This window comes from Fragaria vesca, unplaced genomic scaffold (genome assembly GCF_000184155.1).
Source record: "Fragaria vesca subsp. vesca unplaced genomic scaffold, FraVesHawaii_1.0 scf0513028, whole genome shotgun sequence".
Lineage (NCBI taxonomy): Eukaryota > Viridiplantae > Streptophyta > Magnoliopsida > Rosales > Rosaceae > Fragaria > Fragaria vesca.
In genome coordinates, this window is record NW_004443426.1 from 33,014 (window position 1) to 60,836 (window position 27,823).

The 27,823-nt window shown below is 40.4% G+C and overlaps 1 protein-coding gene across 1 annotated transcript in view; it reads right to left on the minus strand.

Annotated features, from left to right (window-relative positions):
- Nucleotides 1-277: 277 nt before the first annotated feature.
- LOC101295293 ((+)-neomenthol dehydrogenase-like) overlaps nt 278-27,823 on the minus strand; it is a 78,223-nt gene continuing 50,677 nt past the window's right edge. The window contains exon 6 of the mRNA XM_004309673.1: nt 278-866. Within this exon, the coding sequence (XP_004309721.1) occupies nt 278-866 (589 nt within the window). The remainder of the gene's footprint in view (nt 867-27,823) is intronic.

Here is a 27,823-nt window from a genome sequence, read left to right on the forward strand (position 1 = left end):
TGAATAAGTGCAGCTGCATGCAAAATTGCAGAACCCTAGGCAGAAATAGGCAAGTTGGTGCGCATCACCAGGGCCTGTGCAATCAATTGTAACCTTAATTGTAGCTTCTGCAAGACCGTTTTGTGAATGCACATGGGGTACGGGATGTTCTACTTCAATCTCGATAGACATGCAATAGTCGTCAAAAGACTTAGACGTGACTTAGACGTGACTTAGACGTAAACTCTCCAGCATTGTCCAATCGAATAGACTTGATTGAATGATCAGGGTGGTGAGCCTAGAGCTTAATAATTTGAGCTAGGAGTTTAGCAAATGCAGCATTTCTTGTGGATACCAAAGCAACATGTGACCAACGTGTTGATGCGTCAACCAGAACCATGAAATATCGAAATGGTCCGCACTCTGGTTTGATAAGTCCACAAATATCACCTTGGAATCTTTGTAGAAATGGAATGTTTTGTTTAGAATCACTAGCAAAAGATGGTCTTGCATTCAATTTGGCTAGTGAACAAACCTTGCAAAACGAGCGGTGAGCATTAGAGATAGCCATAGAGGCATTTGGAGTCTCGGCAATGGCCTTGGAGGCTGAGCCTATGGCAGGTGCATCATGCACGGCTGCATCACCTATTTCGGTGGAAGGAGGAGCTCCAACATGCTTCAGTGCTCGGAAAAATAGATGTCCATGTGAATTTTTGAGAATTCGGATCATCAAGTCGCGTTCGGGATGTCCCAAACGGTCATGCCAAAGCTTGTAAGAGTCAGAGTCGCAAAAACTGCGAGAAACAGCATAGGATTCAATAATCTTGATGGTTGTCAGATACAACCCACTTGATTGACTCTTGAGCTTCTCTAAGATGTGTTTACAGCTGCAATCATTAGAGGTAATAAACAAAAACTCTTGTTCATTCTCTTCGAACGTTTTCAGGTGAAATCCGTTGGCACGAATGTCACTAAATGATAGCAATGTTCAATTAGCCTTAGGCGCGTAAAGCGCGTCAGTGACATGTATCATTGTGCCACTTGGCAACAAGAACTGCACATTGCCTCTGCCTTGAATTATAGGCAAGGAACTAATCATGGTCGTCACTGAGGATACGTGAGGCATAAAGTCCGTAAATAACAGCCTATTCCTCAGAATAGTGTGGGTAGTCCCTGTCACATCCCGACTCTTAAATTTTTACCTTATTTACTAGCTTGGTATAAATAAGAGTTTTACCATCTTCGTCAATGAGTTTATAGTTTTAAATAGTCCCTAGAGGGGTTTCGAGGGACGATTATTTCGGTGGAAATATTTGAAGAAGAAATATTTGATGACGGTAAAACGGGTAAACTTTAGCTAGTAAAAATGTAATTTTTAGTATGGTATTATTTTTGTTGGGGTGTTTTATTTTTAGAGTTGGGTTTTATTTGGGGTTGGAACCGATTTGGAAGCCCAAACCCTTTTCTCTCTCTCTTCCCTTTCTTCTTCTCTCTCCTGACTCCCTCCCCGAGCTCTCTCCTTGCCGAAACTTCAACCCAACCGTCCGCCGCCGTCCGGCAACCGCAGGTCGCCGCACTGGTCCCAAACGATCGGCCACCATCTCTTCTTCCTTCCTGGGCCAGTGGCTGCCTCTCTAGCGCCGCTATGAGAGAGATATTGGGCCCGAAACTCCGACTGCTCGTAGTGCTCCCTTCGCCGGAACTCCCTCCTCCGGCTGCCATTGCCGGAGGTGCTTGGATCTTTTGGAAGCTCTCCTCCCGTGCAGTAATCCCCCAAGAGGTTTCACTCCCTCTTGATCTAGGTAAGGAGATTTTGGTGTTAGAAATTCTAGGTCTCATTGTGTGTTTTTGTTCGATTGACCTAGTTAAACTCGAAATTAGACTTTGTGCTAGTTAGGAAAGTTGTAGAGTGGGTTGAGAGGAAGATGTTTTTAAAATTTGATAGGCATTAGAGGTCGCCGGAGTCTGCCGTCGGCCGCCGCTGTTAGGGGGATTTTCATGGTTTTAAATATGTTATATTAAGGGGAGTTTATTGGTCTGAAGTTTGGAATTTTTGGAGGAGTTTTGAATAGGTTTTGGATTTTTGAAAGATTGGTGAATTTGGCGGTTAATAGGGTAGAATACGACCGTTGGATTTTCCTTATTATTGTTTTAGAATGTTGAAATAAAGGAAATAAGGCTGTGGTTGGAATTTGGCGTGAATCCGATAAGCTTAACCCTAGAAAGGTTAGTGGGTTAAACGGAATAGTTTTGAGTTATATATTTAAGTATTATTTATTCTGCAATTGAAGTGTGGTCCTAAGCATGGTTTTTGTACCAGGATTTGAGGAGACCTCACTTATGCCTAAAGTTGTGAGTGGACGTTTGTTTTAAATTAAATGCATGTGATGGCCTCATATTTAATGATGGTTCATTTTTATATTGTTGATCCTTAATTTGTGGAATAATTTCCGTTTACGATTGATTTTCTACAAAGTATTTTCGGAAGTGATTATTCATATTTTATTTGTTAACTTTGCTATTTGAAAAGTTACCGAAAATGGGATTTTTCGGTAGAGCCATACGTTTATAGCTTCTTTTGTAATTGGCAATTTTCATTATTATGGAGAGTTACTGAAAATGCTAGCTAGCCATATGTGTCTGTCCACCTTAATGGCGTAGTATATAACCGCATTATGGTGTGACTTGAGCGTTGGACGCGAGCGTAGTAGCCCTATATGAGTGTCTAATTATATAGGGGGTATGGGCATATATTTATACACCCGTCAGTCCACCTTAATGGCGTAGTGTAGCACGGCATTAAGGCATCACGTGAGCGTTGGACGCAAGTGTAGTAGCCTTGTATGAACTGCTATTTTTCTTATATTTTCATAAGAATTCATACAAGGAGTATGGAAAAGTGTAGATACATACATATATATTTGTATTTTAGCCTGAGAGGCTCTATTTTATAAAGCTTTGGAGACTAGCCGGAGCTAGTCATGTATTTGCCAGTTTATGAGTTGAGAGCTTTTGAGCTGTCGCATGCAGCATAATTTCTATGGAAATCAAATTGGGAAAGCATAAAGATTTTTGCTGCTCGTTTTTGTTCAACTTACTTTTGTCCACTCACTCTAACGTTTTCAAATCTTTTCCCCTAGGCCCTTCGTTTTAAAAATGCCCAGTTTGCAGGTTAGTATAGTTGAGGTCGGACATACATGGAGAAGAGACATAGTCAATAGTATAGCTTCTGCTCATTTTTATATTTCTTGTTCCGTTCTTTTCAAATAGAGTTGCTCTGAACTGTGGTTGTTAATTATGAGATTTTCTTGTTAAAGTTAGTAAATATATTGGGAGATGTTGTCATTTGGGGAGCACGAAGGCTCCAGGAGTTTAAGGTTGGATTTGGATTTTTAGAAGTGTTTGCAGGTATTATTAGGAAGGGTTGTCCATTTTCAAGGAGGTTATGCCGAATTTTCGGTGAATTTTCGGTAAATTTTCCTTGGAGATGGTCCCCACAGGATTTACTTCGGGTTTTCAGGGTGAAATTCGGGGTGGGTCTTGACAGTTGGTATCAAAGCACTAGGTTGCTCGATTCCTTTCTCTTTTTAGTACTACCTCATATTCTTGGTCATGCTTAGTGTCTATAGAGTGATGGTCCGACCGTGGCGTATCCATTAGCATTATATGCTTTAGATGCTATGTGTTGATTAGGTTTGTGAGGTAGTCATTCTTGTCTTATTTATGGACAATATTGTGCCATAAATGTCTATATCTTTAAGACTATGCCTCCATACACCGACCTCTTGGGTAATCATTATGCTTTGAGTAATGAAAAGGTGTATGGTTTATGCCTTTTCCACGGGTTATTGAGTTGATATCATAAATTGTTAAGAGTTCAATTGCGAGTTGGGAACTCCAGTTGGGAACTCATATGCGTGGCAGCATTCCTTCCATTTGACCAATGATTGATTAGGTTATGATTAAGATGCTAGGGTGAGCATCGATCTCGTGCAAATTAGTAGAAGGTGAAATGTTTCATTGAAGCCTTGGAGTTCACTAATTATAGTGGGCAAGTGTGAAGTGGTAGTAGTCCGATGGAAAATCGTGGTATCGAGTTATGTGATTTCTGGGATAAAAGAGTTGGAAGCAAAGTTTGAAATAGTGGTGTATTCTTTTGAGGTAAAGGTTGGTTGAAGTGATGTGGGAGGTACCCATAGTAATTCCAAGGGGTACCTTTACGAGTTGTTGAGGACCCTAAGCTTGAGCAATTTAGTCACGTGGCATTTGTGGCTAGTGATTGGGTTGTAAGGCATTGCTACATATAAAGCTAAATGTCAATTTAGATAAGTCATTATTTAAAGCCAATTTGTTGGCTATTTTTTTTATCTGCAACAGAAAGCAGTTGGGAACATTTGGGATAATGCTGGTTATGTCAGTACATATCCTGGTTCCTACAATTCTAATTATGGATAAGGTTTTATCCTTTGAGCATTTTATTAAGATGGTGGTGGTAATATCTTTTGGAATGATGGATAATAGTAGTCGTTGAATAATAAGATTTCTGATGATTTGAGTCTCTAATGTGGGTTAGCTGAAGTCGGTTAAAGCACTAAGTATAATGACTTAGATTGTTGATTTTACAAAAGTCATTGGTCAGTGCGTTGTGACAACTTCTTGTTGTGCCACAATCGGGAAATTTTAGAAATTGAATGGTGGCACTAAATGGTTTGAGTTTCAAGCAAGTTTGGAATCATGAAGTGAGATGTCGGTTATATTATTTTAATCGTGGGGCCATTATAGATTCTTTCGGAATTCTAGATGTTGAAGTTGGGTTTCCAGTTTTGTTGAGTGTTTTGGAAAGATGATAAATTTAAATGGAACTGAAAAGTAATGGTAGAGTAAGAGTGGGATGGTTATGGTCGCTCTGGTTTTACGACAACACCTGGTGAATTTATTACGCGTTGCCATGGGAATATGGGTATTCCATAGTAGTTGTGTGGTAGCAGTGGAATAAAGCCCACTGGATCATGGAGCAAGAGTCCGTGGGTGTCCAAAGTAATTTTTCTTTTTTTTAAGCAGTGTCGTTCCGGGTAGTTGAGATAAGTCTTGAATTTGTGATCGAAGTTGGTTTATTGACATCACTTCGTTAGCACTTGGTGACTAGCTACGACACATCACTGGGAGGATCTGTTCACTCACCTTATTTCTAATTCGGTGAGATGGAGCAGAGTTTTTGTTGTGGTGTGTGTGGGAATATATAAATTATTCCTACTGTAGTTTTTGGGTAGCATCCTCAGAGCTTGAAATTATGGAATGCGAATTCAACATTACCCTTTGAAGGTTAGAGATTCTGCTTATTTTTTCGAAGTTTTGAGGTAAATGATAAATTGGTAGTTGTGTCGTAGTCATGATCCGGAATAAATCCAGTGGTGATCCCAAGTGAGCTGGAGTTCATTTAAGCGAGGAATCTTGGTGCCGTAAATCCTATGTGGTAGTTTGAGAGTTGCATGGTGATGTTGATTAGATGGTTTGTGTCGTTGTAGGTATATTTCTTGATGTAGCATTATGGGAGAAGGTTTTCCCCTGTTGACTCAAGAAGCGTCTAGAGTCAAGTTTATTAAGAGTTTTAATATTGTGAGTAGTAGATATTGATAGGTTGATCAACGTCTCTTCTCGGGATCGTATTGTGGTGGGACCACTCATTGATCCAAGTTTGATTTGGGAGGTCTTCGCTATTTGGTTGTGCGTTCATCCATTGGTGTCAGGATGATTAGTTGAGGTTTCTAGTGCGATTTCGAAACGGGTTCTGGCGGATTATCGGAGATTTGTGGAGCTTTTGAGCTCGAAGTAGAGGACTTGTCTTTTGTGTGCTTTAAGTTATTTCTTCTGGAGCTTGAGCTGAGCTTAGCCATGAGTTTTGATTCTTGCTTGAATTCATGGTTTTCGTTGGTTGGTGAACCACAAGGTGTAGTAGTGGGTCTTGTATAAAAATTTATCTTTGCTTTTGTTGGTTGCATGTTATTACAAGCTCGGTTTTTGAAGAATCTTTTTGGTGGGAAGCCGTGGCCTTGGGAGGTGTAGGAGACTTGAACATATCTGATTTTTCAGATCGTATACTGCTATTAGATTAATTGTTATTAGAGGTAGAAAAAGAAGTGGGTTTGTCGGGTCCAAAGTTTTGGCATTTAGAATCATTCTTGTGGAACGGCTAGAGTGAGCCGTGCGCTTTTAATTGTTGCACTTGGGGTCGCGATTGCACCCGAATAAGTAGCATGGCTGGAGATGTAATTCTGTCAATGATTAAGGAATGTGCTCTATTTATGTGGATTTCAACATCAAGTTTAGCATCATGAATTGACTGTGCTAATTTTTGTTCGTGGGCATTATTAGTCAGTTTTGTTTATGGCGAGCAAGGAGGAATGTCCAGTTTCCTCATGATAGTCATGTTTCCGATTATCTTCTGGTTTAGGGTAAAGAGAATAGTGGAGATAGCAAAATCAGGAAAGAGTTTGAATTCCCATAAGCTGCTAGTTTGTGGTTCGCAAAAGGGTAATGTAATAGTTTTGGTGGAGAGACCTAAGTGAGGTAGTATTGATCTTTACATAATGTCATTTCGAGATTCGAGGTTATCATTTGTTGGTGGACTGGTCACTTAGGCAGAGCAAGATTGTCTTGTGGACTTGCGAGAACTTTGACTCCGCGAAAGACTCTGCGAAGTGTCTCATCATTAGAAGTGATTGGGTTAGCTGTTTCCATTGCTTAGGAAAGAGTGTGCATACCTACGGGTACTCGTACTCTAGATCAGGTATCATTGAACCCACTTACGTGTAAACGTTAGTGGTAGCTCAACGAAAAACTGAGTCTTTGAGGAGATTTAAAATATTTCAAGATGCAAATAAAAGATTAAAGTAGTCAGAGATGGACTCAAAGCAGCTCAAAGTAGGCAGAAGAGTTATGCAGATGTCCGCAAGAAGGACCTTGAAGTTCAAGTAGGTGTTTGGGTGTTCTTGAAATCTTCTCCTTGAAAAAAAGGTTGTACGTTTTAGTAACGTGGAAAGCTTGGTCCAAGATTTATTGGTCTTTATGAGATTATAAAACGAGTTGGCTCACTTGCGTATCGGTTAGTTTTGCCTCCAGAGTTACCCAAGATACATAATGTGTTTCATGTATCGGTTAGTTTTGGCTCACTTCATGTATCGTTTAGTTTGATGTCGATCTCTCTCATGCGTTGCAAGAGCAGCCGATTAATTTGAAGAAAGTTTTGACCTATGATGAGGAGCCGGTTCAGATTCTTGACCAAAAGAAGTAAGTGCTTAGAAGCAAATCTTTTTCCTCTTGTTAAAGTTTGTGGAGGAGTCATCAAGTAGAGAAGTGTCACATCCCGACCCTTAAATTTTTATCTTATTTACTAGCTTGGTTATAATAAGAATTTTACCGTTTCCGTCAATGAATTTATAGTTTAATTGGTTCCTAGAGGGGTTTGGGGGACGGTTATTTACGGAGAATTATTCGTAGGAGGAAAATATGACGACGGTAAAAATGGTAAAATTTAGCTAGTAAAAAGATAATTTTTTTTATTACGGTATTATTTTGGGGTGTAAATTTATGGAGTTGGGTTGCATAAGGTTTGGACCTGTTGGAAAAGCCCACATCACTCCCCTCACTTCTCTCTCTTCTCTCCCGTTTTCCCTCCCCCGAGTCCTCTTCCCTGCCGGATTTTCTTCCACTCAGTTCGCCGCCGTCCGACCACCAACCACCGCCGCCGTCCGACCACCAACCACCGCCTCCCTAGCGCTGCCGTGAGAGAGAAACGATGCCTGGAACCTCCGGCTGTCCAAAGCTCTCCTTCGCAGAAACTTCCTCCTCTGGCCACCAATCCGAGCAAGCCTTATATGGTTTTGAAGGTCTCCAACCCAATTGCTTTGCCCTAGAAGGACTCGGTCTAGTTTGCTTCAGGTGAGGAGAACCGGTGAGTGGAAGCTCTAGGGTTTTTTGTGTTGTTTTTGCTCGATTGACATAGTTAAGCTTGGAATTGGTGTTTGTGCTAGTTAGGAAAGTTGTAGAGAGAGTTGAGAGGAAGATTCTGTTAAAATTTGGTGGGCATTGGAGGTCGCCGGAATCGGCCTCCGGCCGCTGCTGTTTGGGAGATTTTAATGGTTTTAGGTGTGGAATATCAAGGGGAGTTTATTGATGTGAATTATGGAATTTTTGGAGGAGTTTTGGTTAGTTTGTGAATTTCCGAAGTTTGGTATTTTTGGCGGTTAATTAATGTAGAATCTGGCCGTTGGATTAAAGTTGTTTAAACTGTGGGAAGGTGTAGTTACGGCTGCTGGTTCTAGGGTTGAGGTGTGGACCATTTCGAAGTTAGGCAATGATGAGCGTGTTTAGGGCTCTCAGTTAATTTTTGCCTATTTTGTGTAAATATTGGAATTTCGGCCGGAAAATTAATATTATATTTAGAACAGGTCGTGAGGAGGCTCGAGAAGATGAGGCCCCAGATCGACATCAGGCTTAGGCCTAATTTGTGAGTGGACTTTTGTTTTAAATAATGTGCATGCGAGATGATTTATGTTGTTAGAGAATAACCGAAATTGAGAATTTTGGTGAGTATATATATATATATATCCATATTTGGATGTTTATGAGAATAATATGCATATGAAGGAATGCTAGCTAGCTATACGTGTTTTTCCACTATACTGAGGTAAAATTCCATTATGGTGCGACGTGAGCGTTAGACGCAATCGTCGTAGCCCTATATAAATATAATAAATATAATAATTTATATAGGGGATATGCGCGTATATATTTATACACCGTTTTTTCCACCATAATGAGGTAAAATGCCATTATGGTGCGACGTGAGCGTTAGACGCAAGCGTCGTAGCCTTGCGTGAATTTTCTATTTGTCTTTGTTGTTTCATATAAGAGATATGATGAGTGTAATACATACATATTTTATTTTAGCGTGAGAGGCTCTATTTTGTATGAAGTGTTGGTGACTAGCGCGACTAGTCACGTTTCGGTAAATTTGGTAAATTTTTAAAAGCTTTTGAGCTTGTTGCATGTCGTTAATTGTTTTTCCACAAAAGTTAAATTGGGAAAGCATAAAGAATTATTTCTTTTTAAATTTACTTTTTGTCCACTCACTTTAACGGTTTCAAATGTCTTCCCTTGGGCCCTTCTTTTTAAAATGCCCAGTCTGCAGAGTTCGGGTTGGATCTAGAAGGAGATGAGGCATAGTCACCCGCATTTCCACCACCTTTCATTAGTAGGTTATCTATTTAACCTACCAGTGTTTTTCTTGCTTCCTCTAGTGTCTAGTAGCTCTGATTTTCCCTTGGGGATATTGTATAATATTATTTTCGATTGTGGGCGAAGGATTGATTACATTTTAGAATATTTCAAGGAAAAATGTATGTTATTTTAGTGGGATAATTATGTGATTATCTGGAAGTTGATCTTTTTATTGTTATTGGTGGTGGTTGTATTTGGGGAGCACGTAGGCTCCAAAAGTTAAGGTTGGATTGAGAATTTTTAGGAGTGTTTGCAGGTTTTCTTTAGGAAGGGTTGTCCATTTTCAAGGGAGATTATGCCGAATTTTCGGTAATATCTTCCTTGGAGGTGGTCCCCGCAGGATTTACTCCGGGATTTAGGGTTAAATTCGGGGTGGGTCTTGACAAGATGGCTACTTGGGAATAAGAGGAGCAAATGAGGTTGCAGTATCCCTATCTCTTTGATTGTCAGGTATGTAAATTTCGAGGACGAAATTTTTATAAGGAGGGGAGAATTGTCACATTCCAACCCTTAAATTTTTTCCTTATTTACTAGCTAGGTATTAATAAGAATTTTACTGTCTCCGTCAATGAATTTATGGTTTAATTGGTCCCTAAAGGGGTATTGGGGGACGACTATTTGGGTGGAATTATTCGTAGGAGAAATATGTGACGACGGTAAAAATGGTAAATTTTAGCTAATAAAAGGTAATTTTTATTAGGGTCTTATTTTTGGGGTCTTAATTTTTGCGGTGGGTTTATTTTGGTGGGTTAAGACCGGTTGGAAGGAGAAGGCCCAACTCTTTCTCTCTCCCTCTTTTTCCTCTCTTTCTCCCGATTCCCTCCCTCTCTCCAAGCAGCTATCCGCCACCGTCCGGCCACCGTAGGCCGCCGCTCCGGTCCCAAACGGTCGGCCGTCGACCCAGCCTTCTTCCTGGACCGGTGAGAGCCACCCTAGTGCCACCGTGAGGGAGTTATCGTGCTGAGAGCTCCGGTGATTCGTGGTGTTCTGTCGCCGGAACTTCCTCCTCAGGCTACCAATCCGGGCAAGCTTTACATGGTTTTGAAGGCCTTCAACCCAGTTGCCTTGCCCTAGGAGGACTCAGTCCAGTTTGCTTCAGGTGAGGAGAACCGGCGAGTGGAAGTTCTAGGGCTTTTTATGATTTTTTGTTCGATTGTCCTAGTTAGGCTTGGAATTGGTGTTTGTGCTAGTTAGGAAAGTTGTATAGGGGGTTGAGAGGAAGCTGCTGTCAAAATTTGGTAGGCATTGGAGGTCGCCGGCGACGGTGCCGCTGTTTAGGGGATTTTTATGGTTTTAATTGTGATATATTAAGGGGAGTTTAATGATGTGAAGTTTGGAATTTTGGGACGAGTTTTGAATAGGTTTTGGATTTTTGAAAGATCGGTGAATTTGGCGGTTAATGGGGTAGAATCCGATCGTTGGATTTTCCTTATTATTGTTTTAGAATGTTGAAATAAATGAAAAAAGGTTGTGGTTGGAATTTGGCGTGAATCCGATAAGCTTAACCCTAGAAAGCGTAGTGGGTTAGGCGGAAGAGTTTTGAGTTATATATTTAAATTATTTATTCTGAAATCGAAGTGTGGTCCTAAGCATGGTTTTTGTGCCAGGATTTGAGGAGATCTCACTTGAGTGCCAAATTGGATTTCGTCGGGCATATGCCTAAAGTTGTGAGTGGACGTTTGTTTTAAATTAAATGCATGTGATGACCTCATATTTGATGATGGTTCATTTTTATATTGTTGATCCTTAATTTGTGGAATAATTTCCGTTTACGATTGATTTTCTACAAAGTATTTTCGGAAGTGATTATTCATATTTTATTTGTTAACTTAGCTATTTGAAAAGTTACGGAAAATGAGATTTTTCGGTGGAGCCATACGTTTATAGCTTCTTTTGTAATTGGCAATTTTCATTATTTTGGAGAGTTACCGAAAATGAGATTTTCGGTGGACATGTATAAGGATATTTATGAGAAGAGTATGTATATAAATGCTAGCTAGCCATATGTGTCTGTCCACCTTAATGGCGTAGTATATAACCGTATTATGGTGTGACCTGAGCGTTGGACGCGAGCGTAGTAGCCCTATATGAGTGTCTAATTCATATAGGGGGTATGGGCACATATTTATACACCCGTCTCTCCACCTTAATGGCATAGTGTAGCACCGCATTAAGGTGTGACGTGAGCGTTGGACGCAAGCGTAGTAGCCTTGTATGAACTTCTATTTTTCTTATATTTTCATAAGAATTCATATAAGGAGTATGGACGAGTGTAGATACATACATATATATTTGTATTTTAGCCTGAGCGGCTCTATTTTATAAAGCTTTGGAGACTAGCCGGAGCTAGTCATGTATTTGCCAGTTTATAAGTTGAGAGCTTTTGAGTTGTCGCATGCAGCATAATTTCTATAGAAATCAAATTGGGAAAGCATAAAGATTTTTGCTGCTCGTTTTTGTTAAACTTACTTTTGTCCACTCTGTCACATCCCGACCCTTAAATTTTTACCTTATTTACTAGCTCGGTTATAATAAGAATTTTATCGTTTCCGTCATTGAGGTTGTGGTTTAATTGGTCCCTAGAGGGGTTTCGGGGACGGTTATGCTCGGAGGATTATTAGTAGGAGAAAAATTTGACGACGGCAAAAATGGTGAATTTTAGCTAGTAAAAGGTAATTTTTATTCGGGTATTATTTTTTCGGGGTGTTTTATTTTTGGAGTTAGGTATAAGTGTGGTGTTGGACCGGTTTGGGTGGAGGCCCAAAACCCATTTCTCCCTTCTCTCTTTTTCTTCCAGGTTCTTCCTCTCCCCCGAGTCCACCCGCTGCCCGACTTTTCGGCCGTCCTCCCGCCGCCGTCCGGCCACCAACCACCGCCGCACCGTTCCCGTTCGATCGGCCTCCGACCCAGCTTTCATTCTTGGCCGGTGAGAGCCGCCCTAGCTCCGCCGTGAAGGAGTTCTCTCCCTCGAAAGGCTCGACTGCCTTGGTGGTTCCATCGCCGGAGCTCCCTCCTCCGGCCACCAATCTGGGCAAGCCATGTACAGTTTTGAAGGTCTCCAACCCAGCCGCCTTGCCCTAAAAGGACTCACTCCAGTTCGCTTCAAGTAAGGAGAAATTTGAGGTGGAAGTTCTAGGGCGTTTTTGATGTTTCCGTTCGATTGGCATAGCTAGGCTTAGATTTTGGGTTTGTGCTAGTTAGGAAAGTTGTAGAGGGAGTGGAGACGAAGCTACTGTTAAAATTTGGTAGGATTTGGAGGTCGCCGGAGTTGGCGTGCGGGGACCACCTCCAAGGAAAACACGACCCACCCCAAATTTCACCCTGAAACCCAGAGTATGTCGTGCGGGGACCACCTCCAAAGAAAATTTACCGAAAAATCGGCATAACCTCCCTTAAAAATGGACAACCCTTCCTAATAATACCTGCAAACACTTCTGAAAATTTAAATCCAACCTTAAACTCCTGGAGCCTCCGTGCTCCCCAAATCACCACACCACCCAAATTATTTACTAATCCAAACAAATCTTATATCCAACCATTATTAAGTTCAGAGCAACTTTAACAGGAAGAAAGGAAACATAATAAATTAACAAGCGGAAGCTATATGATGACTATGCCTCATCTCCATGTACGCCCGACCTCAACTATGCAATCCTGCAAACTGGGCATTTTTAAAACGAAGAGCCTAGGGGAAAACATTTGAAACACGTTAGAGTGAGTGGACAAAAATAAATTAACGAATAAAATATTTATGTTTTCCCAAATCAATTTCCAAGGAAAATCGAATGCATGCTGCAAGCGATAAAACTTTTATCTCATAAATGTCGAGCCTCTCAGGCTCTATAATATATGTATGTATTTACACACGTCCATACTCCCTATATAAATTCATGGGTCTATATAGGCCTACTACGCTCGCGTCCAACGCTCACGTCACGCCTTAATGCGGTGCTACACTACGCCATTAAGGTGGACAAACAGGTGTATAAATATGTGCCCATACCCCCTATATGAATTAAACACTCATATAGGGCTACTACGCTCGCGTCCAACGCTCACGTCACACCATAATGGGGTTATATGCTACGCCATTAAGGTGGACAGACACATAGGGCTAGCTAGCATTTTTATACATACTCTCCTCATAAATATATATTTATATTCACCGAAAATCCCATTTTCGGTAACTCTCCAAGAGAAATAAAACTGTCAAAATAAAATGACGTCTAAATGCTCCACAACATTAATTATTCATCTATGAACTATAGCATGTATTTTATTTAAAACAAAAGTCCACTCACAACTCTAGGCATAAGCCCGACGAAATCCAAATCGCCATTCCAGAGAGGTTTCCTTGAACCCTGGCACAAATATAAAATTAATTTCCCAACTAAAACTCCAATATTTAAACAAAATAGGCAAAATTAACCGAGAGCCATAACTACGCTCATCATTGCCTAACTTCGATATTCTTAAATCGAAACGATCCGAACTTAAATATCATACTCGGCAGCCGTAATTACAACCTCCCCAAAAATACGACTTAAATCCTACGGCCGGATTCTACATTAATTAACCGCCAAAAATACCACACTTCGGAAATTCATAAACCTATCCAAAACTCATCCAAAAATTCCATAACTCACTTCAAGAAACTCCCCTTAATATTCTAAATTTAAAACCCTAAAAATCTTCCAAACAGTGGCGGCGCCGGCGCCGGCTCCGCAGGTAGCGGCGGCCGGAGGTCGATTCCGGCGACCTCCAAATCCTACCAAATTTTAACAGTAGCTTTCTCTCCACTCCCTCTACAACTTTCCTAACTAGCACAAACCCAAAATCCAAGCCTAACTAGGTCAAACGAGCAAAAACATCTAAAACACCCTAGAACTTCCACCTCTAATTTCTCCTTACCTGAAGCGAACCGGAGTGAGCCCTTTTAGGGCAAGGCAGCTGGGTTGGAGACCTTTAAAACCGTACCATGCTTGCCCGGATTGGTGGCCGGAGGAGGGAGTTCCGGCGAAGGAGGACTTTGGGTAGCCCGAGGTTCTAGGCGGGAGAACTCCTTCACGGCGGCGCTAGGGCAGCCTTCACCGGCCTAGAATGGAAGCTGGGTAGGAGGGCAACCGAACGGGACCGGAGCGGTGGCCTACGGTGGCCGGACGGCGGCAAGCTGAGCGGAGGAAACCGGCGGGGGAGAGAGAGAAGAAAGAAAGAAAAGAGAGAAGAAGAAGAAATAAGCTTGGGCCTCCTACCCGGTCCAAGTCCTATATACAACCCAATTCCAAAAATAAAACACCCCAAAAAAATTAATACCCGAATAAAAATTACCTTTTACTAGCTAAAATTTATCATTTTTACCGTCGTCATATTTTTCTCCTACGAATAATTCCCCGAAATTAATCGTCCCTCAAAACACCTCTAGGGACCGATTAAACTATTACCTCAATGACGGAAACGGTAAAATTCTTATTATAACCAAGCTAGTAAATAAGGTAAAAATTTAAGGGTCGGGATGTGACAGCTGTTTGGGAGATTTTTATGGTTTTAAATGTGGAATATTTAGGGGAATTTATTGTTATGAATTATGGAATTTTTGGATGAGTTTTGGATAGGTTTGTGAATTTACGAAGTTTGGTAATTTTGGCGGATTAATAAGGTAGAGTCCGGCCGTTGGATTAAAGTCGTATAATCTGTGGAAGGGTGTAGTTAAGGCTGCTGGTTTTAGTATTGAGGTGTGGATCGTATCGAAGTTAGGCAATGATGAGCGTGAGTATGGCTCTCGGTTAATTTTGTCTATTTTGTTTAAATATTGGATTTTTAGTTGGGAAATTAATTATATATATTTGTGCCAGAGTTCGAGGAAACCTCGCTGGAGTGGCGATTTGGATTTCTTCGGGTTTATGCCTAGAGTTGTGAGTGGACCTTTGTTTTAATCGGAAAGCATGCGATGAATTATTTTGTTGATCATTTATTTCTTCTGATGAGACTTATTGATTTCTCGGTTATTTGGCAATTCTTCCTCCTTTGGAGAGTTCCCGAAAATGAGATTTTCGGTGGATATGTTTATTGGATGTTATGAGTATAGTATGTATATAAATGCTAGCTAGCCATACGTGTTTGGTCCATCATAATGAGGTAAAATTCCATTATGGCGTGACGTGAGTGTTAGACACAAGCGTCATAGCCCTATATGAAAACTACGTTCTTTTCTACTTTATTTAGGTTTTCATATAGGGAGTCTACACGTATATATATACACCGTCCTCTTCGGTCATAATGAGGAAAAATTTTATTATGGCGCGACGTGAGCGTCGTAGCCTTGTATGAGTTTCTATTTTTCTAAGTTGTTCATAGAATTCATACAAGAAGTCTGACGAGTGTAAATACATACACATATATGTCTATATATAGTTTAGCCTGAGAGGCTCCATTTTATTTGAGTTGGTGACTAGCCGGAGCTAGTCGTGAAATTGCCAGTTTTTGAGTCGAGCGCTTTTGAGCAGACGCATGCAGTATAATTTCTTTGGAAAATAAAATAGGAATGCATAAATATTTTTTATTAATTTATTTTTGTCCACTCACTCTAACGTTTTCAAATGTTTTCCCCTGTGCCTTTCGTTTTAAAAATGCCCAGCTTGCAGGTTAGCTTAGTTGAGGTCGGGCGTATATGGAGATGAGGCATAGTCATCATATAGCTTGTTCATGAACCCTAAGTTGTTCATAGAATTCATACAAGGAGTCTGACGAGTGTAAATACATACATATATATGTCTATATATAGTTTAGCCTGAGAGGCTCCATTTTATTTGAGTTGGTGACTAGCCGGAGCTAGTCGTGAAATTGCCAGTTTTTGAGTCGAGCGCTTTTGAGCAGACGCATGCAGTATAATTTCTTTGGAAATTAAAATAGGAATGCATAAATATTTTTTATTAATTTATTTTTGTCCACTCACTCTAACGTTTTCAAATGTTTTCCCCTGGGCCTTTCGTTTTAAAAATGCCTAGCTTGCAGGTTAGCTTAGTTGAGGTCGGGCGTATATGGAGATGAGGCATAGTCATCATATAGCTTCCGCTTGTTAATTTATTATGTTTTATTTTTTCCTATTAGAGTTGCTCTGAACCTACAAAAGGTTGGATATGAGATTTGTTTAGATTAGTAATTAATTTGGGTGGTGTTGTGATTTGGAGAGCACGAAGGCTCTAGGAGTTTAAGGTTGGATTTAAATTTTCAGAAGTGTTTGCAGGTTTTATTAGGAAGGGTTGTCCATTTTCAAGGGAGGTTATGCCGAATTTTCGGTAAACTTTCTTTGGAGGTGGTCCCCGCAGGATTTACTTCAGGTTTCAGGGTGAAATTCGGGGTGGGCCTTGACACACTCACTCTAACGTTTTCAAATGTTTCCCCTAGGCCCTTCATTTTAAAAATGTCCAGTTTGCAGGTTAGCATAGTTGAGGTCGGACGTACATGGAGAAGAGGCATAGTCAATAGTATAGCTTCCTCTTATTTTTATATTTCTAGTTCCTTTTCCTTCCAAATAAAGTTGTTCTGAACTGTGGTTGTTGGTTATGAGATTTTCTTGTTAAAGTTAGTAAATATATTGGGAGATGTTGTGATTTGGGGAGCACGAAGGCTCAAGGAGTTTAAGGTTGGATTTGGATTTTCAGAAGTGTTTGCAGGTATTATTAGGAATGGTTGTCCATTTTCAAAGGAGGTTATGCCGAATTTTCGGTAAATTTTCATTGGAGGTGGTCCCCGCAGGATTTACTTCGGGTTTTAGGGTGAAATTCGGGGTGGGTCTTGACATTTTACCACGGCATGAAGTTGCCGTCTCAAAATGGTTTTAATTTAGCGACGGAAGCGTTGCCGTCGCAGCGCCGTCGCAAAACTTGGACCAATGGCGACGACAAATCTGCACCGTGGCAATTTGGGGTGGCTAACTAAATTCTTTTTTGTAGTGTCGCTTAATCTAACTCCGATTCACTTAGGATCACCACTGGATTTATTTATGATCCCTGTCTACGACACAACAACCAATTCTTCATTTATCTCAAAAACTTGACGAACCAGACAGAATCTCTAACCTTCAAATTATATTGCATGCACTCCACCATCTCAAAATTTGGGAAAGGAACATTTCGGTTACATAAAGCTGCAACAAAAATAACTTATGTATCGCCCAAAACGTGTTCCATCTAAAATCTAATTTACCAAGTTACTAGCGTGGAGGGTAAACAAGTCCTCAAACTGGATATGTCAAAGTAAATCTCCAACTGCAAACGAGGTGACGTTAGCAAACAAACTTCGTTCACTCTTTACACTAATATCATGTCATTCAAGACTTGTATTGACTAACTCAATACAACACCGGCTGAAAGTACTATGGACACCCATCCACGCTTCTCCAAACAATCTTTTCATCTTCAGCTACTCTAAATAACAAATTATTCAACTCCAACAATCACGCACTTCAAGATATATTACTTCCCTCTAGACATTCATGTCACCCCTATATTCCTCACCTTTCCATCCTAGCAACCAAGGACACTAAAGATTTGAATTACCAAAACTCCCGAAGTTCTCAACACGTTTAATCTATTCCCCTTTTATAACTGCTATACTCCAAGAAAGGATTGAGTTGATTCGGTGACCAGCTTGTACCACCTTGTACAATGGCATTAAACATCTGACTTAAATAGCTTCATTCCCAACTGTCGCCCTAAAGTCAGAGTGACTTCGACTCTTCCGCATCTATTTTACTAATATAAATTTCAAAGTTAAATACACTTATCGTCTTAATAAAACTCTCAACAAATCCGGAGACCAAACTTCAACACATAGAATTCCAGAGGAATCCATTATGGCACCACGATTAAAATACTATAATCGACAGATGTCACTTAACGCTTCAAAACCTACTTGAAGTTCGAAACATTTAGTGACACCATTAAATTTCCAAAATTCGCTGACTGTGACGCAACAACAAGTTTGTCATAATGCTATGTCCAATGACTTTTATAAAGCGAACAACTCAAGGAAAATAATCCTAGAGTCATTATGTTTAACGCCTTAACCAACTTCAGCTAATCCACGATATAGACAAAGTCATCAGAAAGATTGATATTCCTCAACTACTTCTCCAAAATGTTCCAACTACACTCTTTATTAGGATGATTCCAAGGACAAGAAAATATCCTTAATTAGAGCTGTAAGGGCCAGATCATGTGCCGCCATAACAAGCATTAACCAAAATAATCCCAACTGACTTCCGTTGCGGACAAAGCAGTCTGTAATTTGGCCGTCAATCAAGACATCTCTAAATTGATAGCCTTTTTACTAGCCACAAATCCCCGTGACTAATAAGCTCAAAATTAGAGTCCTCAACAACTCGTATAGGTACCTCTTTGAATTACTATGGGTACCTCACCACATCACTTCAACCAACCTTTACATCAATAGAATACACCACTACTTCAAACTTTCCTTCCAACTCTTCTCTCCTAGAAATCACATAATTGATTCCAAGATCTCTGATTGAACTATTACAACCCCATATATATCCACCATAAATAGAAAACTCCAAGGCATGAATTTGCACATTTCAAACATTATCGATCCATACAAGATGCCCAACCTAGCATCATTATCTTAGCCCAATCAATCGTTGAACAAATGAAAGGAATGCTATCAAGCTTTTGAGTTTTCCTCAACTCACAAACTCGACTCCAACGATTATTGATATTAAATTAATGATCCTCGAAATAGGTGTAATCTATACACCTTTTCAATACTCAACGCAGGATAATCACTTAAGAGGTCGGCATACGGAGGCATAGTCTTAGAGATGCAGATGTGGACTTTTATGGCACAAAATTGTCCATAAATAAGACAAGAACAACTACCTTACAAACCTAATCAACACATAGCATCTAAAACATATAATGCTAATGGATTCGCTGCGGTTGGACCATCACTCTATAGACACTAAGTATGATCAAGTGTATGAGGTAGTATTAAAAAGAGGAAGAAATCTAATAACCTAATGCTCTGATACCAACTGTCAGGACCCACCTCGAATTGCACCCTGAAACCCGAAGTAAATCCTACGGAGTCTACCTCTAAGGAAAATTTACCGAGAATTCGGCATAACCTCCCTTAAAAATGGACAACCCTAACTTGAAAATACCTACAAAGACTTCTAAAAGCCATCTTCAACCTTATACTCCTAGAGCCTTCATGGTCCCCAAATTCATAATGCCTCCCAAAATATTCAGTAATCTAAATAATTAATCTCACAACCAACATTCATAGGTTCAGAGCAACTCTAATAGGCAAGAAAACAAACAGAAATATATAAATGAGCAGAAGCTATACTATTGACTATACCTCGTCTCTATGTACACTCGACCTCAACTATGTTAACCTGCATATTGAGCATTTAAAACCGAAGGGCCCAGGGGAAAACATTTGAAAACGTTAGAGTGAGTGAACAACAATAAATTTAATAAAATGAACAAATAAAAATATTTATGTTTTCCCAATTTAATTTCCATAGAACAACATATACATGCCTCAAGTGATAAAACTTTTAACTCATAAAATATCGAGCCTCTTAAGCTCTAATAAAAATCAGTATGTATTTACACACGTCCATACTCCCTATATAAATTTTATGGATTTAAAGAAATTTATATAAGGCTATTACGCTCGCGTCTAACGCTCACGTCACACCATAATGCGGTTATTCGCTGCGCCATTAAGGTTGATAGACATGTGTATATATACGTGCCCATACCCCCTATATGAATTAAACACTCATATAGGGCTACTACGCTCGCGTTTAACGCTCACGTCACACCATAATGTGGTTATTCACTGCGTCATTAAGGTGGACAGACACATATGGCTAGCTAGCATTTATATACATACTCTCCTCATAAATATATATATATATATATTCACTGAAAAATCCCATTTTCGGTAACTCTCCAAAATAAATAAAATCGTCAAATTAAAATGACGTCATATGCTCCAACAAAAGAAATTGTTCAACAATAAACCATTTGCATGCATATTATTTAAAACAAAAATCCACTCACAACTTTAGGCCTAAGCCTGATGTCGATCCGAGCTCTCTTCAGCTCGAGCCTCCTCACGTCATGTTCAAAATATATAATTAAATTCCCAACTACTAATTCAACCCTTATAAAAAAAGACAAAATTTAAAGTGAGCCTTAAATCCGCTCATCCTTGCCCATCTTCTCTATTCTTAATTCGATAAGGCCTGAACTTCACCACAAGCACTGCGAGCCTTATAATAACCTTCTACAGTTTAAACAATACAAATCTAACGGCCGGATTCTACCCCATTAATCGCCAAGTTCACCAATCTTTGAAAAATCTCAAACCTATCCAAAACTCCTCCAAAAATTCCAAACTTCACATCATTAGACTCCTCTCAACATAAAAAATTTAATACCTTGAAAAACTACCTAAAAGAGGTGGTGACGCCGTCTGCCCCGCCGGCCAACAGCCCTTTTCCGACCACCTCCAATGTCACATCCCGACTCTTAAATTTTTACCTTATTTACTAGCTTGGTATTAATATGAGTTTTACCGTCTTCGTCAATGAGTTTATAGTTTAATTGGTCCCTAGAGGGGTTTTGGGGGACGATTATTTCGGAGGAATTATTCGTAAGGGAAAAAAAATGTGACGCCGGTAAAAATGGTAAATTTTAGCTAGTAAAAAGATGAGTTTTATTAGGGTATTATTTTTGGGGTGTTATTTTGAAGGGGGTTTTTAAGTTGGACCGGGTCAAATTATAGTGGAAAAGCCCACTCTCTCTCTCTCTCTCTCTCTCCTCTCCCTATTCCCCAGCCTTCTTCCTAGACCGTTGAGAGCCGCCCTAGCTCCGCCGTGAAGGAGTTATCTCGCCCGAAAAGTCCGATTGCCGTGGTGGTTCTCTCGCCAGGACTCCCTCCTCCGGCCGCCACAACTGGAGCTACTTGGCTCAAAAGGAAGCTCTCCTCTCGTGCATTCATCCCTCCAAAGGATTCACTCCCTCTTGAGCTAGGTAAGGAGAAATGTCAAGTTGAATTTCTAGGGTTCTTGGTTGTGTTTTTGTTCGATTGACATAGTTAGGCTTAGAATTAGAGTTTGTGCTAGTTAGGAGAGTTGTAGAGTCTGTTGAGAAGATGAAGCAGTTAAAATTTGGTAGGTATTGGGGGTCGCCGGAGTCGGCCACCGCTGCCGGCGGAGCAGACGGCGGCGGCGCCGTTGTTAGGGGGATTTTCATGGTTTTAAATTTGTAATATTAAGGGGAGTTTAATGGAATGAAGTTTAGAATTTTTTGAGGAGTTTTGAATAGGTTTTGGATGTTTTGAAAGATTGGTGAATTTGGCAGTTAATTGGGTAGAATCCGACCGTTGGATTTTCTTTATTATTGTTTTAAAATATTGAAATAAATGAATTGAGGCTGAGGTTGGAGTTTGACGTGAATCCGATAAGCTTAACCCTAGAAAGGGTAGTGGGTTAGGCAGAAGATTTTTGGGTTATATATTTATGTCACCTCCCGGTTCTTAAATTAAATTACGGTTATTTACTTTTGGTATTACTTTGACTTTTACCGCTTTGAGTAACCGTTTACTGTTAAGGACCCTATAGTTGACTTTTTGTAGGAAAGCTATTTTGTGAAAATTTCTTTAAGGAAGTTGTAGAGGACGTTAATATGAGTTCGTAGACATGTTATACGTTAAAATCGGAGTTAGCATGAAAAAGTTATCAAATTAAAGGGTAAATTATTTGAGTTGGTAAAATGGGGTAAATTTTTGGTAGGCTTTATTTTTGGGGTTTAAGTGAGTGGACCGGTTGGAAAAAAAAAAAAAGCCCAACCTTTTCTCTTCTCTCTCCCTTCTCTCCCGAGTCCCCCGAGCCCCTCACTTCTGTCGGAAACTTCCCAGCTCCATCTGTCGACGTCCGACCAGCAACCGACCGCCGCTCCAGCCCAGTTGGAACCCCCGTCACCTCCTCTCTCTTCCTAGACCGGTGACCGGGTCTCTGACGCCGCCGATGGAGGGAAATCCCGTCGGAGACGCCGACTGTCTTCTTACCGGAGCTCCCTCCTCCGGCCACCAAAACTTGTGATTTTTGGCTCATCTTATAACTCTTATCAAGGTTAGTAATCCCTCAAAAGGAATTGGCTAAATTCGATCTTGGTAGGGAGAAATGTATAATTGAAGTCCTAGGGCTCAATTTAAGTTTTTAGTTCGATTAACCTAGTTAGGCTTAGAAATGGATTTTGTGCTAGTTAAGGAAGTTGTTGTGCAGGTTGAGGGGAGTGTTGTGTTAAAATTTGGGAAACATTGGAGGTCACCGGAGTACGGTTGCCGGCGGAGCAAGCAGTGGCGCCACCCCTTAAGGACAGTTTTTCATGTTTTTGAGATTGTTTTAATGAGAGGAGTTTAGTGATGTGAACTTTGGAATTGTTGGAGGAGTTTTGGTTAGGTTTGAGATTTTTCAAGATGGAGAATTTTGGCGGTTGTTAGAATGAAAATTCGGCCATTGGATTTCCTTGGTATATATTCTAGAATGTTAGAATTGATGAATTAAGGTTGTGGTGGAGTTTGATGTGAATCCGGTAAACTTAACCCTAGTAAGGGTAGTGGGTTAAGCGAAAGAGTTTTGGGTGTTTAAATTTAAGTATTTATTTTCCGGAATTGAAGTTTGGTCCTAAGCATGGTTGTTGTACCAGGATTCGAGGAGACCTCACTTGAGTGGCGATTCGGAATTCGTCAGGCTTAGGCCTAAATCTGTGAGTGGACATTTTGGTTTAATTAATATGTATGCATGATTTTATAAGTTGCCTATTATAATTTCCAAGCTTAAATTGTAATTTTAGCTTATGAAATGGTCTTTGAATTTATTTGATTTTGATGCATTGATTAACTTTTGCGATGATTTATGGAATTTATTTGAGATTGCCATATTGCTCATAGAATTTATTTGAGATTGACATATTGGTTATGTTTTCAATAATGAACTTATGGATTTGAGCTTGGGTTAGAGATTTGGTATTTGAGTTTTAATATTCTTTATGATTTTCGGATTTGAGATTATATCCAGAATTGCATATTGCCTGGTTTTCGAAAGATGATAATTATTTAAGTTAAGTATTTCTTTGAGCATTTTAACGTGTGGGACATGTCATTGAATTTAATGAATTTCTTTGCTCTTTGAATTCTTTGAGTATGGTTGGGAATCGTACTTATGCTTTAGTTATGAGTTTCGGGGAAACTCACATAGATTTATGTTTCTTTATTTATGCCATACTTGTCGGATAATATATTACTAATGCTAGCATGTTGTTCCTCCTTTCGAGACAATGTGACTTCCACGTTTTAAGTGGGGTTACTCAAGCCCTTTCCGCCTTCGGGTGATGTGATGTAGTCGACGACATCACGCAAGCCCTGCACCCTCTCCGTTATTATAACGTGAAAGTGTAGGGAGTATTGGAGTACTTTTTTCTGGGAGGAACCTGAGCCTGGGAGGCTCACTTGTATGGCTATAGCTGCTTCTTATTTAATATTTATTGACTTGACTAGCGGGGCTAGTCCATCTTTTTGATATTTCATTTTACAAACGTCTTTATGTACCAATAATGTTGTTTTTGACTAGCGGGGCTAGTCCGTTATTTTGGTACTTTTTTTTGCAAAGGTTATTATTTATTTTTGTCGTTAATTTGACTAGCGGGGCTAGTCCGTTTTCTTGGGATTTTTTCTTTATGAAAGTTTTATCAACACTTGCATGCAACAGATTTCTTGATTATTGGAAAATGGGAAAGTAATTAAGTTTGGTTAGTTATGTTCCGATCAGTTACTTGATTATTTTTCGTCCACTCACTCTAACGTTTTAAATTACTTTCCCCTTGGCCCTTTGGTTTTAAATGCCCAGTTTGCAGGCTAAGTCTAAGTGAGGTCGAGTGTACATGGAGTCGAGGCATAGTCAGAGGCTGCTTCCGGTTATTCTTTATTCATTATTTTTCTTTCATTATAGATATTGTCTGATAACCATTTGAGATAGTTATTAGAGCAAATGCACCGGTGGGTTAATTGAAAAGGCAATTAGTGGGACCCGCTACTTTTCAGCCAAAGAATGAATGCAGCGGCAAAATTTCGCCCGGGCAAATCATGGGGCCCGCTTTGCAGAAATTGCCTTGTCAATCCAGTTGCCAATTTTTGGCAATCAATTCACCCAGGCAATAAGAAGTAGGGTCCACCATAATTAGCTGCAACGGCTCTATAATTTCTGCTGTAACAGTCAAAAGTTTTCCTATAAATACTCATCTTCATTCTATAATTTCTCACACCAAAACTTTCAAAAGTTTTCCTCCCCATCTTCTTCCTTCATCAATTTTAAAATGTTGTTTAGGAAATCATGTAATTTATTCCGCTTATGTAATTTTAATTTCATGAAACAAAAGTCTATGCATTGAATAAAGTAATAAATAAACTCAACAACATTAATACACTACCAGGACAAGCACTTTAGCCGACGAAAAAGTTTCGTCGGCCTGTTAGCAAAATTTGTCGGCTAAGATCTTAGCCGATGAGCCTTCGTCGGCTATGATTTCGTCGGGAAAGAGTCGTTGGTGATGACTTTAGCCGACGAAACAAGAAGATGTCGCCAGCTATTGTCCCAGAAATTAGCCGACGAAAAAGACGTCGTCGGCTATTGTCCCAGAATTTAGCCGATGAATATCTTAAATGTTTCGTCGACCGTAGTCTGAGAGTTTAGCCGACGAAACATTTAAGATATTCGTCTGCTAAAGTATGTAATAAAAAATTAAAAAAAATAACTATAGCCGATGAAATATAGTCTGTTTCGTCAGCTTTAGAATGGTTTAGCCGATGAATTAACATGCCGTAATTCGTCGGCTAAACCTTATAAAAAAAATTAAAAATACTATAGCCGACGAATATCTTACATGTTTTGTCGGCTATAAGTCCATTCCAGTAAAAAAAACCCGAAATTTCTAAATTACCATTCCAAGCAAGCTGCAAAATACATCAAAACAATTTCATATAACCAACAACAAGCACATAAAACTATATAATTGATCAACTACACAAAATCTAGATCGTCTAAATCAATATCCGATTCTAAGGGCTGCTGCGGAGGAGGTTGCGACGGTTGAGGTAGCGGTATAGGCGTAGGCATGGGCGAAGCCGGAAGTCCCTGAAGTTGGGCAGCTGTAAACTCCTGCAAAACTGGAACATCTGCTGCTGCTGGGCCTGCTAGGTGGCATATACCGCGGCAGTATAGGTTGTCTGCTCGGCGATCTGGGTGGCATGAGCGGCAGCCTGAGCAGCTTGCTATTCTCGTAGTCTCTCAACTTCCGACTCTAGCTGAGTCGTGCTGTTGCTGGTCGAGGCTGCCTTTCGTTGAAATCCTGGAGTGGTCTTCAGGACCCCCTCGCCCTTCTTTCCTAGACCCCGGCAGTAGAAGTTGTTTCCTCACGGTGGGAAGGCTGTGCCCATGATCCTCGCCCCAACCCTCGAATCCGAAGTGTCGATCCGGGACATGGCTCCGGACATCTCTTCCTCATGCGTGTCCGGTCATGCCTCTCTCACTATAGCACTCATCACCTCGTCACTAGCCTCCCTCACCTTAGCCTAATTAGATAGGAAAAAATGATTAATTAACATTTTGACATATATATAAGTAAAATTAAAAATTTAAAAACGTAAGATGACTTACAATATCCTCCTGGGCGTCAGGATATGTCTTCTCGTACGTATAGACGTACCGGTTGACTTCTGGAAGTTCCCTAGCCACCTCGTCCATGAAGACAGCGAACGGTCTAGAACCGGCATGATGGTTCCTTGTGTTGTGTTGCCGATTCTGAGCGTTCGCCCGGGAAACGGCCTTCAAAGATAAAAATAAACTATTTGTAAAATATTTAAAAACGAACGTACTTAATGAAAAATTAACTAATTAATTTTTTAAATACCTGTTTATGAGGGTTGTTGAATTTTGATGTTAGAAGCCAACGCCACTCGTACTCCTTGTACTGGAACTCAGCAGGGGTATCAGAACGTGCGTTCCCGTGCGTAGTCCAGTGGGTCCGCAACTCGTTCTTCCACTCCTTGTACCTACAGATACAACAAAAATATTAGAAATATTATTAATATCACATACAATTTTGTTTTTTCATTAACTTCCCAACATACCTTCCCCCATGCACAACGTCCGCCCAGCTGTTTTTTAGGTGCTCGGGAACGTCAAACCACACTGCATTTAACCGTTTATTAGTTTAGTTTTTCGAGAAATCAACAATGTAATACATAATATTATTGAGGCATTTTGTAAACTCGCCGACATCGTGTTGTGGACCATGTCCTTAACCTCCTGCGGGACCTCGCCCCAGTCTGACCACAACATAGGGACTCTATCCCTAATGAGCGCTCCCACGCGGCCGGAGTACGTCCTCGACTTCCCGCCCGATACTATGTGGCCATCCCCGTCAGTACCAATGACGATCCTCCCTAAGGTATTGACCGTCTTCTCGAGAGCCTTCCTTGTGACGAGGCCTCTCTTCTTCTTTGTCGGTTTCGCTCCGACGGTGCCTATCACATGATAAACCAATTTGATTATTAAAATCGGAGACCCTTTATTATTAATTATAAGAAAACAAATCATTCATCTTTCATTACCTGAGGGTGGTGCGGCAGACACGACGGATTCCGTCTTTGTCGCCGATGACGATACCCTCGCGAAAATAAGAGGCGTATCAAAAGGCACGAACCGGTACGCCGTTGATGAAGCCACTGGCGGGGGCAATGAATAAATGGGCGTCCCTGAGACATCGACTGCAGGTAAGGCCGGCGTCCTTGAGCCATCCGCGGAAGGAACAGATGAGGCGGTGGCATCTGTACTCTAGATGACCCACCATCCGAAGCAGTAGGACCTGGAGTGGGTGCCTGGTGTATCTCAGGCATACGGGGTGCAGACACCTTCGTCTGGGTCTGAGGCCACAGCTGCCTCGAGGAATGACCGACGCCTGGCTGAAGGGGGCACCTCCTGCTGTCTCGAGGAATGGGAAATGCTCGGCTACCTCTGCGCCGTCTCCAGAAGGGTCGTACGTCTGGCTGTCATGGGGCCCCGAAACAACGTTTGAGGGTTGCTAGAGGTTCCCTCAGACGATTTGGACCTTTGGCCCTTCGAACCCTTTGTCGATCTAAAATTACCGCTCATCTTGTTTAAAATATTAATTTGAATCAAGGCTGAGGAAGAAAAGTGAATGAATATATCTTTTTACTAAAAAGATATGTGGAGGTGCCCTGTAGGAGTTAAGGAGTAGATTTGGGTAGATTTTTTTTATTATATTCCAAACATGAATCTTGTAATGTAATGTTATTGCGTAGGTCGATAGATTTCTTCAACTTTTTATATGGGCTAATGCTCATATACATGCTTATTTTATGAAACCCTACCTTAAACTATTGTAAAGAAGAAAAAAAGTCTCTGGGCTGAGTCTCCACTATCTTCTGTCCTTGGTCATATCTTTCTTAT